The sequence below is a fragment of the Blennius ocellaris genome, assembly GCF_963422515.1.
Source record: "Blennius ocellaris genome assembly, chromosome: 8".
Classification (NCBI taxonomy): Eukaryota; Metazoa; Chordata; class Actinopteri; order Blenniiformes; family Blenniidae; genus Blennius; species Blennius ocellaris.
This window is the reverse complement of record NC_137657.1, coordinates 29,079,972-29,091,716: the sequence shown is the minus strand read 5'-3', so window position 1 is coordinate 29,091,716 and position 11,745 is coordinate 29,079,972. Positions and strand designations below refer to the sequence as shown.

General features: G+C 47.7%; 1 protein-coding gene across 1 annotated transcript; it reads right to left on the bottom strand.

Annotated features, from left to right (window-relative positions):
* Nucleotides 1-859: 859 nt before the first annotated feature.
* Nucleotides 860-8,750, bottom strand: tgfb2 (transforming growth factor, beta 2). The gene is made up of 5 exons (XM_080500460.1): nt 8,553-8,750; nt 8,343-8,453; nt 6,630-6,804; nt 4,296-4,449; nt 860-2,599 (listed from the first exon to the last, which is right to left on the bottom strand). The coding sequence occupies exons 1-5, from the start codon at nt 8,695-8,697 to the stop codon at nt 2,441-2,443; spliced, it is 744 nt and encodes a 247-aa protein (XP_080356586.1). The 5' UTR covers nt 8,698-8,750; the 3' UTR covers nt 860-2,440.
* Nucleotides 8,751-11,745: the final 2,995 nt, after the last annotated feature.

The window sequence follows — 11,745 nt, the reverse complement described above, 5'->3', positions numbered from 1 at the left end:
GTGAACCTCACAGGAGAAACGTGCTATAATCTTAGAAACCAGTGTTTTTCAACCTTTTTGAGCCAAGGAACACTTTTTTGTTTGGAAAACTCTGGAGTCACACCTCCACCTCCATCACCACCTCCACCTGAACATGTTAGAATGTTAAACTGTGTAGCCTCTATTAACACTATAAAGTCTTTCTCATCAAAGACATCAAAGTCATTCTTATCAAAGACATCAAAGTCTTTCTCATCAAAGTTTTATCAACAGGAATCCAGTAAATCCTTTTTTTAATAGTGCCTCCCTCAGTGTGAAACCTGGACCTGATGGATGAAGAGCTGAGATCCTGGTTTTCAAAAACTTCTCCATCACTGTCACTGACACAGTACTTTGATACAAGATGGTAGCAGGAGGTGGAGATGAACCACACTGACGTCTGTCACTTTACATTTCACCGGCAAAGTTCTGTGCTGCCCTCTAGTGGTGAAGAGTATTTATACATGATGACTCTGCAACACACTGTCGCTGTGAGAACAAAGGTTTTTTTTTAGAAAACAATGTGAAATGTGATCATTTCCCACGGCTCACCTGAATATATCTCGCGGAAACACCAGTGAGCCGCGGATCAGTGGTTGAAAAACACTGTTGTAGTACATTTCCTCCACGAAGCCACCAGACCTTTTCACTATTTCAGGACTTTCCCCAACTCGTCAGTTTCCCTTCAGAAGGTCTTCAGAGGCGTCCGGTCAGTTGAACTCTGCTGCTGGACGTTTACTCACAACAACTTTGGCCGTTTTAAACAGACACACAATGTTTCTGCGTCGTTGTTCCCAGTGAAGGACGAGTTTCTCACCGCGTCGCTGAAGAACTGAACGTATTAGATATGAGTAGTTGTTTATGAGGCAGGAATCCTGATGAATACACACATGAATGCTTCTTAATTCCACAACCAACATGTTCCTGAACGATTTAGACAGGAATAAGATCAAAGCCTTCCGAATTACGTTGAATTGTTTAGGATCGTCTGTAGAAATTGACATTTTTTTCATTGATCCTTTCCGCATCCCGACCTGCTGAAACCCCACCGCTTCATGATTTAAAAAAATAAAAAAATAAAAAATCCAGAAAACATTCTGAAAATGAGAAAAAAAAATAAAAACTCTGTGTTGTGACGAGGAGGAAACTGGAGGAGGAGCGGGACGTGCTGGAGAACCGGCGGAGGATTTCACACATATCGACATGAATTACTTCAAACTTCCAGTGTTTTCCTTCGTCTTAATGTGTGTGTGTGTGTGTGTGGTGCTGCATGCTGATTGGGCCTTCACACACACACACACACACACACACACACACACACACACACACACACACACACACACACACACACACACACACACACACACACACACACACACACACACACACACACACACACACACACACACACACACACACACACACACACACACACACTTTTGACTTGCTAAACGAAAACAGGTCCTGTTTTCAGCAGGTCGTTCTGTTATAAAGTTGTTATAAAGTTGTTATAAAGGCCTTCATTACTCCGCCTCTCTGCAGTCATAAATCAAGCTCAACATATCGGAAGTTGTTTCAGCCGCGCCGTCACGAAACACAAACGACCACCAGACCAGCAAAGACATTCCGTCGTTCCACCGACATGTAAACCTGCCGACTCGTCAAATCTGAAGAACCTGTGAATCTAAACGACTTGTAAGGGCCGAAGGGCTAAACAATGAAAGTCGACCCAATATGTTGTAACGGAGAAGCCGGGAGAGTCCAGAGGCAGAGAGTCCAAGTCTCCGGCTTTATTTCTTTTATTTGACGTCCGGCTGGCCGGGAGCGTCTCCATTTGGCCAGCTGGACTCCACGTTCATCGTTTTTAAATACCGTACCTGGTGGCCAGCGACCGAAGCTCACCACGTCCAGAGCTGGAAGTCCACGTCTCGCTTTAGGAAACTGGTTGCCAAGCGCCAAATATGGGACGTCTTCAGTGAGGAACCGGATGACCGTGATGACCGTGAGGACGGTCTGTTTGTTCTGGCCACACGAGACCTTTGTCTCTCGGCCTCGGCACCGAGCGCCGGGCCGGCACCCCGGAGTGTTTTCAGGGATCTTGAAGGACGGTCAGCGGCTTCCGGCGCCTGGAAGTCCAAACGTCAACGGGCGGACGATCCCGACACGCCGGGCTGCTGGGGAAGCTGCGCCGTCGCCAAGAAACCGCCATCCTGATGTCCTGATGTCCTGATGTCCCGACGGCAACGGCCCAGATCAGCACGGTAGTACTCGTGTGGCCCAGCAGGGGGCCAGGAGCGCGACAGTAGGGATGGTGAGGCCACTCTATTGGCTCTACGTCTGTGTTTTGCGTCGGAGGAAGGAGAGAGGGAGGGTTCGGGGTTTTTCCTTTGTGGGTTTTTCGTTTCCGTCCTCGGGGGGGCTTCTAGCTGCACTTGCACGATTTGACCTTCATGTTGGACAGTTGCTCTATTTTGGGCGTCTTGCCGATGTAGTACAGGATGGTGAGCGGCTCCAGGTCCTGCGACACGCAGCAGGGCGACGCCGACGCCTCGGGGTTGATGGTGTTGTACAGACCCAACACCTGAAACAGACACACGGGGACTGTCAGAAGATTTGAGTCACACTAGAACACACTGGAACACTGGCTGCTCTTAAAGGTACATTACTACATTATTACACTAGAACACCGGCTGCTCTTAAAGGTACATTACTACATTATTACACTAGAACACCGGCTGCTCTTAAAGGTACATTACTACATTATTACACTAGAACACTGGCTGCTCTTAAAGGTACATTACGACATTATTACACTAGAACACCGGCTGCTCTTAAAGGTACATTACGACATTATTACACTAGAACACTGGCTGCTCTTAAAGGTACATTACGACATTATTACACTAGAACACCGGCTGCTCTTAAAGGTACATTACGACATTATTACACTGGAACACCGGCTGCTCTTAAAGGTACATTACGACATTATTACACTGGAACACCGGCTGCTCTTAAAGGTACATTACGACATTATTACACTGGAACACCGGCTGCTCTTAAAGGTACATTACGACATTATTACACTGAAACACTGGCTGCTCTTAAAGGTACATTACTACATTATTACACTAGAACACCGGCTGCTCTTAAAGGTACATTACGACATTATTACACTGGAACACCGGCTGCTCTTAAAGGTACATTACGACATTATTACACTGGAACACCGGCTGCTCTTAAAGGTACATTACGACATTATTACACTGAAACACTGGCTGCTCTTAAAGGTACATTACTACATTATTACACTAGAACACCGGCTGCTCTTAAAGGTACATTACTACATTATTACACTAGAACACCGGCTGCTCTTAAAGGTACATTACTACATTATTACACTGGAACACTGGCTGCTCTTAAAGGTACATTACGACATTATTACACTGGAACACTGGCTGCTCTTAAAGGTACATTACGACATTATTACACTGGAACACTGGCTGCTCTTAAAGGTACATTACGACATTATTACACTGGAACACCGGCTGCTCTTAAAGGTACATTACGACATTATTACACTGGAACACCGGCTGCTCTTAAAGGTACATTACGACATTATTACACTGAAACACTGGCTGCTCTTAAAGGTACATTACTACATTATTACACTAGAACACCGGCTGCTCTTAAAGGTACATTACTACATTATTACACTAGAACACCGGCTGCTCTTAAAGGTACATTACTACATTATTACACTGGAACACTGGCTGCTCTTAAAGGTACATTACGACATTATTACACTGGAACACTGGCTGCTCTTAAAGGTACATTACGACATTATTACATTACTCAAATCACTGGAAACAAACTGGAGCAATCTGCTCTAAAAAGTTTCCACCGTGTGGACGCTGCTCTGGTAACTGGATAATATTCTCATCAGTATTCATTCACTCATGGAAACTGGTTAACTGGTTGGCTGGTTGGTTGGTTGGTTGGCTGGTTGGTTGGTTAGATGGTTGGTTGGTTGGTTGGTTGGTTGGCTGGTTGGTTGGTTGGCTGATTGGTTGGTTGGTTGGCTGGTTGCCAGTGTGTAACTCACTGATCATAACTTAAAAAAATGGACGTTCCTTTTTCTTGATTTAAGATCATTTGCTCGACAACAACAGCTTGTTTTGTTAAAACTGAAGCTAATTCAGTTGACGGCTTCCATGAGGAATTAACCGACCCGTCACTATAAACCAGTCTGCTTCACTTTAACCAGCTGGGTGTTTTACCTTGGAGTGCTGGGTGTCGGCGCTCCACAGGTAGGGGCAGGCGCCGGCGCAGAAGTTGGCCTCGTAGCCTTTGGGCTCATGGATCCACCTCCAGCCGAGGTCCTTCTTAAAGTCGATGTAGAGCGAGCGCAAGCAGCAGTTGTCTTGAACGTTTCTGGAAAGAGACAAAGAAACTGGGTGAATCAGAAGAACGTCAAAGACGTCGGAGGTTCTATCCCAGATAGACGACTTATTGTAACCAGTGGATTATTAATGACATGTCAGCGACCCGGGATGTAGAGTAAAGTATTGTTACACAACAAAAGACAGTTTAAAATCGGCTTGTCAACATGTGGATAGTCGGGTTTCCTACAGTTTAACGAGCACCCGAACGCATCACTGGTTGTCTATGAAGCCGCATTTTTGCGCTGCGGCTTATTTGTTTTCAGAAATAGAGCCGCCGATGTTTAACCGTCCGTCCTGGGTCACTGACATGTTACACATGTAAAAACCGCGGCTTTACGTTCCAACATGTTTCAGAAGTTTCTCTGCGGTCCACGACTCTCGTCAGTCACTGAATGAAACAGACCCAACATGGAAGCAGGACGTCCAGCAGGGTCTGGGGTCCCGTTTCCACAACGCTTCAAGTGAAAGACTTTCATTTTTGCGTTTCGGCTCCAGTGAGAGTCCAGGAGGACGAGACTCAGTGGGTCTGAACGGATCCGTCGGGCCACATTTACACTTCCTGAGCCGTCCAGTGACGTTGTTCCGGGCGGCGCCGCCAAGGTTCTGCTAGTTTTGAGCCCAAGAGTCGATTCTTATCTGAACCAGCAGATTGAAAAAGATCCAGTTTGAACCAAAAGCGCAGAGCTTCCCTGGAAACCCCTCCTGCAACGTGAGTCGACGTTCAACAGCTGCTCCGTTGGTTCACTGTTTCCACATCTTCCTCAGAAACGACGGAATGTTTTTTTTTTTTTCCTAAGATCGATGACCATTTCCATTTTAAAACATCAGTTTGTTGAGGACGAGTCAGAGCCGTCAGTTGGACCGACTGGGTTCTGCTCATTAGCCTCAGTGTGACTCAGCAGACGCTTCGTGTTCCTTCACATGTCAAAGCTGATGATTCCACTCAGAGTTTGAGTCTCTATCTGAAAAACTCTGAAAATCACTTTATTATCCAGATGATCTGAGAATGTTTAATTTCTGTGTTCGGTACAGGAATGTTAACATCGTCTGTGTGGGATTGAACTCAAAGGCCAAAGAATTTCAAGTAATCCAGATACTTTCCCCTCTTTTTATGAGCAAATCCCACGGGAACAATTCACCTGTCAACCAACTGGAGGTTCAAGTCCCAGTGAAATGTAACACACAACTTTGCAAAAAAACGATAGTTGGGGTTCTACTTGTAAGGTTCCTCCGACTCTGCCCCACCACTGTTGTCGCATAACAAAGTAATTTTTTTAATTTTGAATCTCCAGCCGAGGAAATCAAGGGAATCCTTCTTCGTGGGCCATTGTGGGCGGAGCCTATGTGTGATGTCACGAGTTGTGCAGATCTCGATCTGTTGTGTTTATATTGGCTTGTTTCCCTCTTAAGTATCCAAGTTTTTACAGTGTTTCGGAGTTATAGTCGGCATTTTATGAGCCTTGATGAAAGATTGAGCCTGGAAGAGACCAGAGAGGAGGAAAGGAGCACGGGCGGCGCTAGCTGCAGGAGCCCCTAGCTTGGGCGGCTAGTAGACGATCAAGTAATACCTGGACTCGTCTTCGGTGATTCCACAGTCGGAAAAGCGCTTTGACATGCTGGAACCACGAAGCCGGTCGTTCTGCCAAAAGTCAGGACTCAAAGCCTCAAAGGTGAAAAGTGGCGGCTGCTGAGGCGAGGAGACGAGGACGAATGGAGGACGAAGCGTCTTCTGCTTCCTCAAACATGTTCCAGACGGGGTCACCGACGGCAGAACCACCTTCTGTGTCTTCTTCATCAATCACTGGGTTTGAAATGACCATGATGATGAAATCTGGTTCAATTCAGCCTCTTGGTGGTCAAAACTCTGATCCTCCATAATGTAAACACAACTTGGGCGTGTGCACAACTCGTGATGTCACTCTGTTATTGTCAGAAGCTCCGCCCAGCAGAGGAAATAGCGCCGTTTAGCGGCTATTTTCTCTCAGATTGTCGTGTTTTAACATTTGACCTTCAGCCAGTTAGCAGGAAAACGTTCTAGAAGAGACACCAGAGTGTTTTGGAGGTGGAATTCTCATTTCACCGGGACTTTAAGAGACGAGGGACTCAATGAGCCGTCCCGTCCCAGGAGGTGGACGGCGGTTGTGTGTGTGGTGGACAGCGTGCCGTCACCTGGAGCAGTAGGCGGCGTCCAGCGCTCTCTTGGCGCGGTGGTTCTTGTGCTGCGACTGCGACTCCAGCCGGTAGGAGGGCAGCAGCATGAGGAGGAGGTGCGGCGCCCGGGCGCTGTGCCGCCGCCGCTTGAAGACCTTCAGGTCGCCGCCGTGGACGAAGCTGTCGTCGATACCTGGAACGCAGCCAGGGGGACGGCGTCAGCATGGGGGGCAACGGACAGACCAGCGTTTAGGTTCGCAAACCGACGAGACAACATTTCAAATGAAAACGAGTCGGGGGTTGTTTTTGTTTTTTTTTCGTTTCAACAAAGTTCCACATTGACAACGTTTTTTACGGTGACTGTCAAAATAAAATGACCAAGTTGGACAGTCATCGCCAAGAAAACCATCCTCACAAACTGGAAATCACAAAATAATATCAGTAGACGTCAATGGAAAAATCTGCTGTCTGACTATATTATTATTATTATTATTATAGAATCTCAATCGACACTTCCTGGATTTATGACAATAGAACCTCGATTCCAAAACAAACTCATTCAATTTCTACAAAATGGATCATTTCACTTTTTTTTTTTGCTCCTTTTTCTATGTTACTATACAAACTATTTCCTTTCTCCTCTGTTTCTCCCATAAACACAACCAAGTCACACTTAGTGTGTCATACACACACACACACACACACACACACACACACACACATTATGTAAATAGTATTTGAGGTAGCACTTGTTTGTATTACTTTTGTACATAGAATGTATTGTTCATTTTCACACATCTTTGTAATTGTTTACTGTTTTGTATTGTTTATCTGCACGACCTTAAATAAAAAATAAAAAAAAGAAGTTGGACAGTCACCATAGTAACAATCCAACTTGCTGGTCTGTCCACTAGAACGTGTGTGTGTGTGTGTGTGTGTGTGTGTGTGTGTGTGTGTGTGTGTGTGTGTGTGTGTGTGTGTGTGGTTTTCATTACTAAAACCGACAACAACGCCAACTAGTGGCCGGGCATGTCGTGTTCCGGATCCGACCGGAACCTTCAGCCACCTTGAGAAAATCCATCCAATCCTCCATCTTGAAGGTGGAGTTCTCAACCTCACCTGTGGTGGCGCCGTCGCCCCGCTACACCGTCACTCACCAGAGTCTCTGACATTTACTGGACACTCTACTTTACAGAATCCCGGCTGTGGACGAGTTTATTGTTTCACTTTGGGAACATTTCTTTTTTAATTTATCGCGATTAAAGGTCAGTCGTTTATTATCGGTCCTCGAATTCAGCCTGGACGTGAGACGTTTTGGGTTTCACCGAACCAATGAAGGACTTTGTGGGTTGAACTTCTCTGTCAAGAGGTTCAGCCTCGGGATGAATCATCTGCTGGTCACGTCAGGAGATCACCTCCCCGCCGCCATTCCTCACGAGGCTGATAACGAGAACTACGAGTGGAAAGCACCGATAGTCCTCCGTCCCCAGACGTGTCCTTATAAGGTCGACCTTCCTTTTTGTCTGCATGCAAACTGGCCTCGGCCTCAGATTTGACCCGTCCAGAAGGCTGGAAGACAAACCGGCCGCCCGTCAAACCTAAAGCTGATCGAAAGTCAAAGTCAAGCGGCCGTGGAACTCGTGTCTGTTGCTCGTCTGTAGTCGCGGTAAAGACAGGAGGAAACACAGAACGACGGCAGAACAATCCTCTGGACGTCGAGACTCAAATAACCTGCGAACCGTGCCTCCAGCTCTTCACTCTTGTTGGGGATGATGTAGTTGTTGGACGGTACGAAGGTGCAGCACGGGCAGTGCAGGCTGATCTTGAATCCGCTGTTTCTGTCTGCGGGGGAGAGGAAAAAGGACGACGTGAAGCCGGGGGGGGACGGAGGACGACTCCCGCCGAGGGGACGGAGTGAGGACGAGACGGCGAGACGCTCACCTCGGTGGTTCAGCCACTCGCTCACGGCCTCCGTCACGTCGAAGGACAGCCACTCCCCCTCCGTCTGCGTCCGCACCACTTTGCTGTCGATGTACCGCTGTGTCGGGGACGTCAGGTCTTTGTGTCCGAGGATCTGTGGACACATTGGAAGACGCACAGCAGAGGGTCTTATCTGTTAATGCTGCACTTCACCAGAGAAGATTCTTCTTCTTCTTCTTCCTGATTGATGCTTTTCACAAGATGGACGAAAGAAGAAGAACAATCCAAGAGAAGACGGAAAAACTATTGAGCTTCAAGGCCTCATTGACATCAAATCATTTGCGTTTTGGAGCTCAGAGCCGCTGAAAACACAACTTTTTGAAAATACTTTCTGAAACGATCATGCAAAAAAAAAAAAAAGAAAACCCAAAACGGAGCCTGGGGATGCGACTCGTCTCTTGATCCAGGAGTTCGACCATCAGACACAGAGACGGAGTGGACGGTTGTGTTTACACATGAGAACACAAGCGTGGCGGTCGTCCGGCAGCAGGCGCGGCGTGGCGCGGCGCGGCGGCCATGTTGGACCTCGACAGTCAGCAGGAGGGATTCGTTTTGCCGCCGCTCACGTTGGACACGAACACTGACTCTTCACAGGTCCAGAGCAGGAGGCGTAGAAGCTGCAGCGGCTGGAGGACAGTTGTTTGAGGTTTGGGTGGAGGGAGAGAGAGAGAGAGAGAGAGAGAGAGAGAGAGAGAGAGATCCAGCAGCCTGATCCTTTCTTTTCTCCCCTGATTGATGGTCCAGGTCTGGGAGGAGCTCTGGACCTGGAACCAGGCCTCTTCCATTCTGCTGTTCTCCACCACCATGTGTTGATGTTGGCTCGTCGCTGCCTAATGTGTAAAACACTGCTGCCCCCCCCACCCCCCACCACCCCCCCCCACCCCCCCACCGTGTCCGAGCTGTGTGGGAAACCTGACGGAGGACAAGACGAAGCCCCGACACCGACGGCAAATGTGGAAACCAGTCGGAGGAGGGAGGAGGTGAAACCAGAAACCCCTGGTTATTCCATCATCTGACAAATATTTCAAACTGCTGGATCAATCGTTCTGAACGGCTGCAGCGCCCGGGAGCCTCTGAGCAGCAACACCCACCTTCTTTTTTTTCCCCACTTTCGGGCCAGACGCTGTGAGCAGGTGGTGTTTATTAGGTAACGGGACTTCCTCAGCGGGGCCCAATCCGGGACCGGGATCATCGCGGTGCTAAATTTATGACCCGCGAACTCATGAAGAGCAGATAAAGGAGTGGCGACAGCTGCGGGGATTCGCCCTCCGCTTCCCCCGACGCCGTCACGTCCTGCGTTTGGTCCTCTAGGCGTGTGAGGTTCACGCTGCGTTCAGGGTCCGATCCGGGAAATCCAGTTTGTGTGGAACTGCTGCTCAGTGTTTGATCCAGAGGTCGGTGACCGGCGGCCGCCGTGGGGGATGCTAGCTAAAACTGATAAACACGCTCAACTTCCCTGTCAGGTTCCACTATTTTATATTTCTACAGCTTTGCATCACATGATCTATAGCAGGTAGCAGGTAGCATGTAGCACATAGCATGTAGCACATAGCAGGTAGCACATAGCAGGTAGCAGGTAGCACATAGCAGGTAGCACATAGCAGGTAGCACATAGCAGGTAGCAGGTAGCACATAGCAGGTATCACATAGCATGTAGCACATAGCAGGTAGCAGGTAGCACATAGCAGGTAACACGTAGCAGGTAGCACATAGCAGGTAGCACATAGCAGGTAGCAGGTAGCACATAGCAGGTAGCAGGTAGCACATAGCAGGTAGCACATAGCAGGTAGCACATAGCAGGCAGCACATAGCAGGTAGCAGGTAGCAGGTAGCAGGTAGCACGTAGCAGGTAGCACGTAGCAGGTAGCACGTAGCAGGCAGCACATAGCAGGTAGCAGGTAGCACGTAGCAGGTAGCACGTAGCAGGTAGCACATAGCAGGTGGCAAGTAGCAGGTGGCAAGTAGCAGGTAGCAGGTAGCAAGTAGCAGGTAGCAAGTAACAGGTAGTACGTTGCAGGTAGCAGGCAGCACATAGCAGGTAGCAAGTAGCAGGTAGCACATAGCACGTAGCACATAGCAGGTAGCACATAGCACATAGCACATAGCACGTAGCACATAGCACGTAGCACATAGCAAGTAGCACATAGCAGGTAGCACATAGCAGGTAGCACATAGCAGGTAGTGGGTAGCAGGTAGCACGTTACAGGTAGCAGGCAGCACGTAGCAGGTAGCAGGCAGCACGTAGCGGATAGCATGTAGCGGATAGCATGTAGCATGTAGCGGGTAGTGGGTAGCATGTAGAAACGCTGAAACATGATGCAGTTAGCATGTTGGGAAACCTGCACTTGAGAATGTTTTCTTGAAACACAGACGAACGTCCCGTCGGAGAAAATCTACTTTCCGTGTCCCGACAGAGCGTTGGAGTGCAGGAGGCCGTACATCACCGCGCCGTACATCACCGCGCCGTACATCACCGCGCCGCGCCGCCCGGCACCGACCACACGCTGCACATCAAAACCCTCCATGAGCCTTGAGATCCATTTCCAGGGAAATCATTTCCACCGGGACCCTTCAGAGCAGAACGACTTTCGCCAGGTTTGATCAGCTTGTTGAGGAACTTCAGCTTCAGAGTGAAAACAGAAGTTCTGCGAGCTTTTAGAGTGAAGGAGCTCGATCTTCTCTCCTTCAACTGAATCGAGCTCCTCTGGAGCAAAAAGCCTGTTTGAAATGTGGAAAACAAACTCGTGAGGCATCGACCTGCTTTTTGCTGTTTGCATTTCATTTAAGAACCTTCATAGTCCCGACTTAGAGGAGTCCACGCTTTATTACATTTTAAAGGGTTTTAGATTATATCGCTGTTTATAAGCGGTTATATTTATTTATGTATTTATTTATTTTTTCGGCCCTTCATAGCAAATTTAGCTATTTTAACCATTTGGGCTGTTTTGGTTCATTTGTCTTTATTGTTGCTATTTTCATGATATTTACACTTTTTAAATTCATTTTTTGAAGGAATTTTAGAATCTTTCTTTACCTTTTTTTATGACATTTGAAAGAAACATTGAATATTTGTTTTTTTTAAACACTTTTCTGGCTTTTGTAGTTGTATTGACCATTCAAGCAATTTCTCTCTCTCTCTCTCTCTCTCTCTCTC

Excerpts from the sequence above, each read along its gene's own strand:
- tgfb2 (XM_080500460.1), bottom strand. The coding sequence starts at position 8,697 with ATGTGTCCACAGATCCTCGGACACAAAGACCTGACGTCCCCGACACAG. Across the intron at positions 8,454-8,552 it reads CGAGTGGCTGAACCACCGAG|ACAGAAACAGCGGATTCAAG; the intron begins GTGAGCGTCTCG and ends TCTCCCCCGCAG. Across the intron at positions 6,805-8,342 it reads GCTGGAGGCACGGTTCGCAG|GTATCGACGACAGCTTCGTC; the intron begins GTTATTTGAGTC and ends GCTGCGTTCCAG.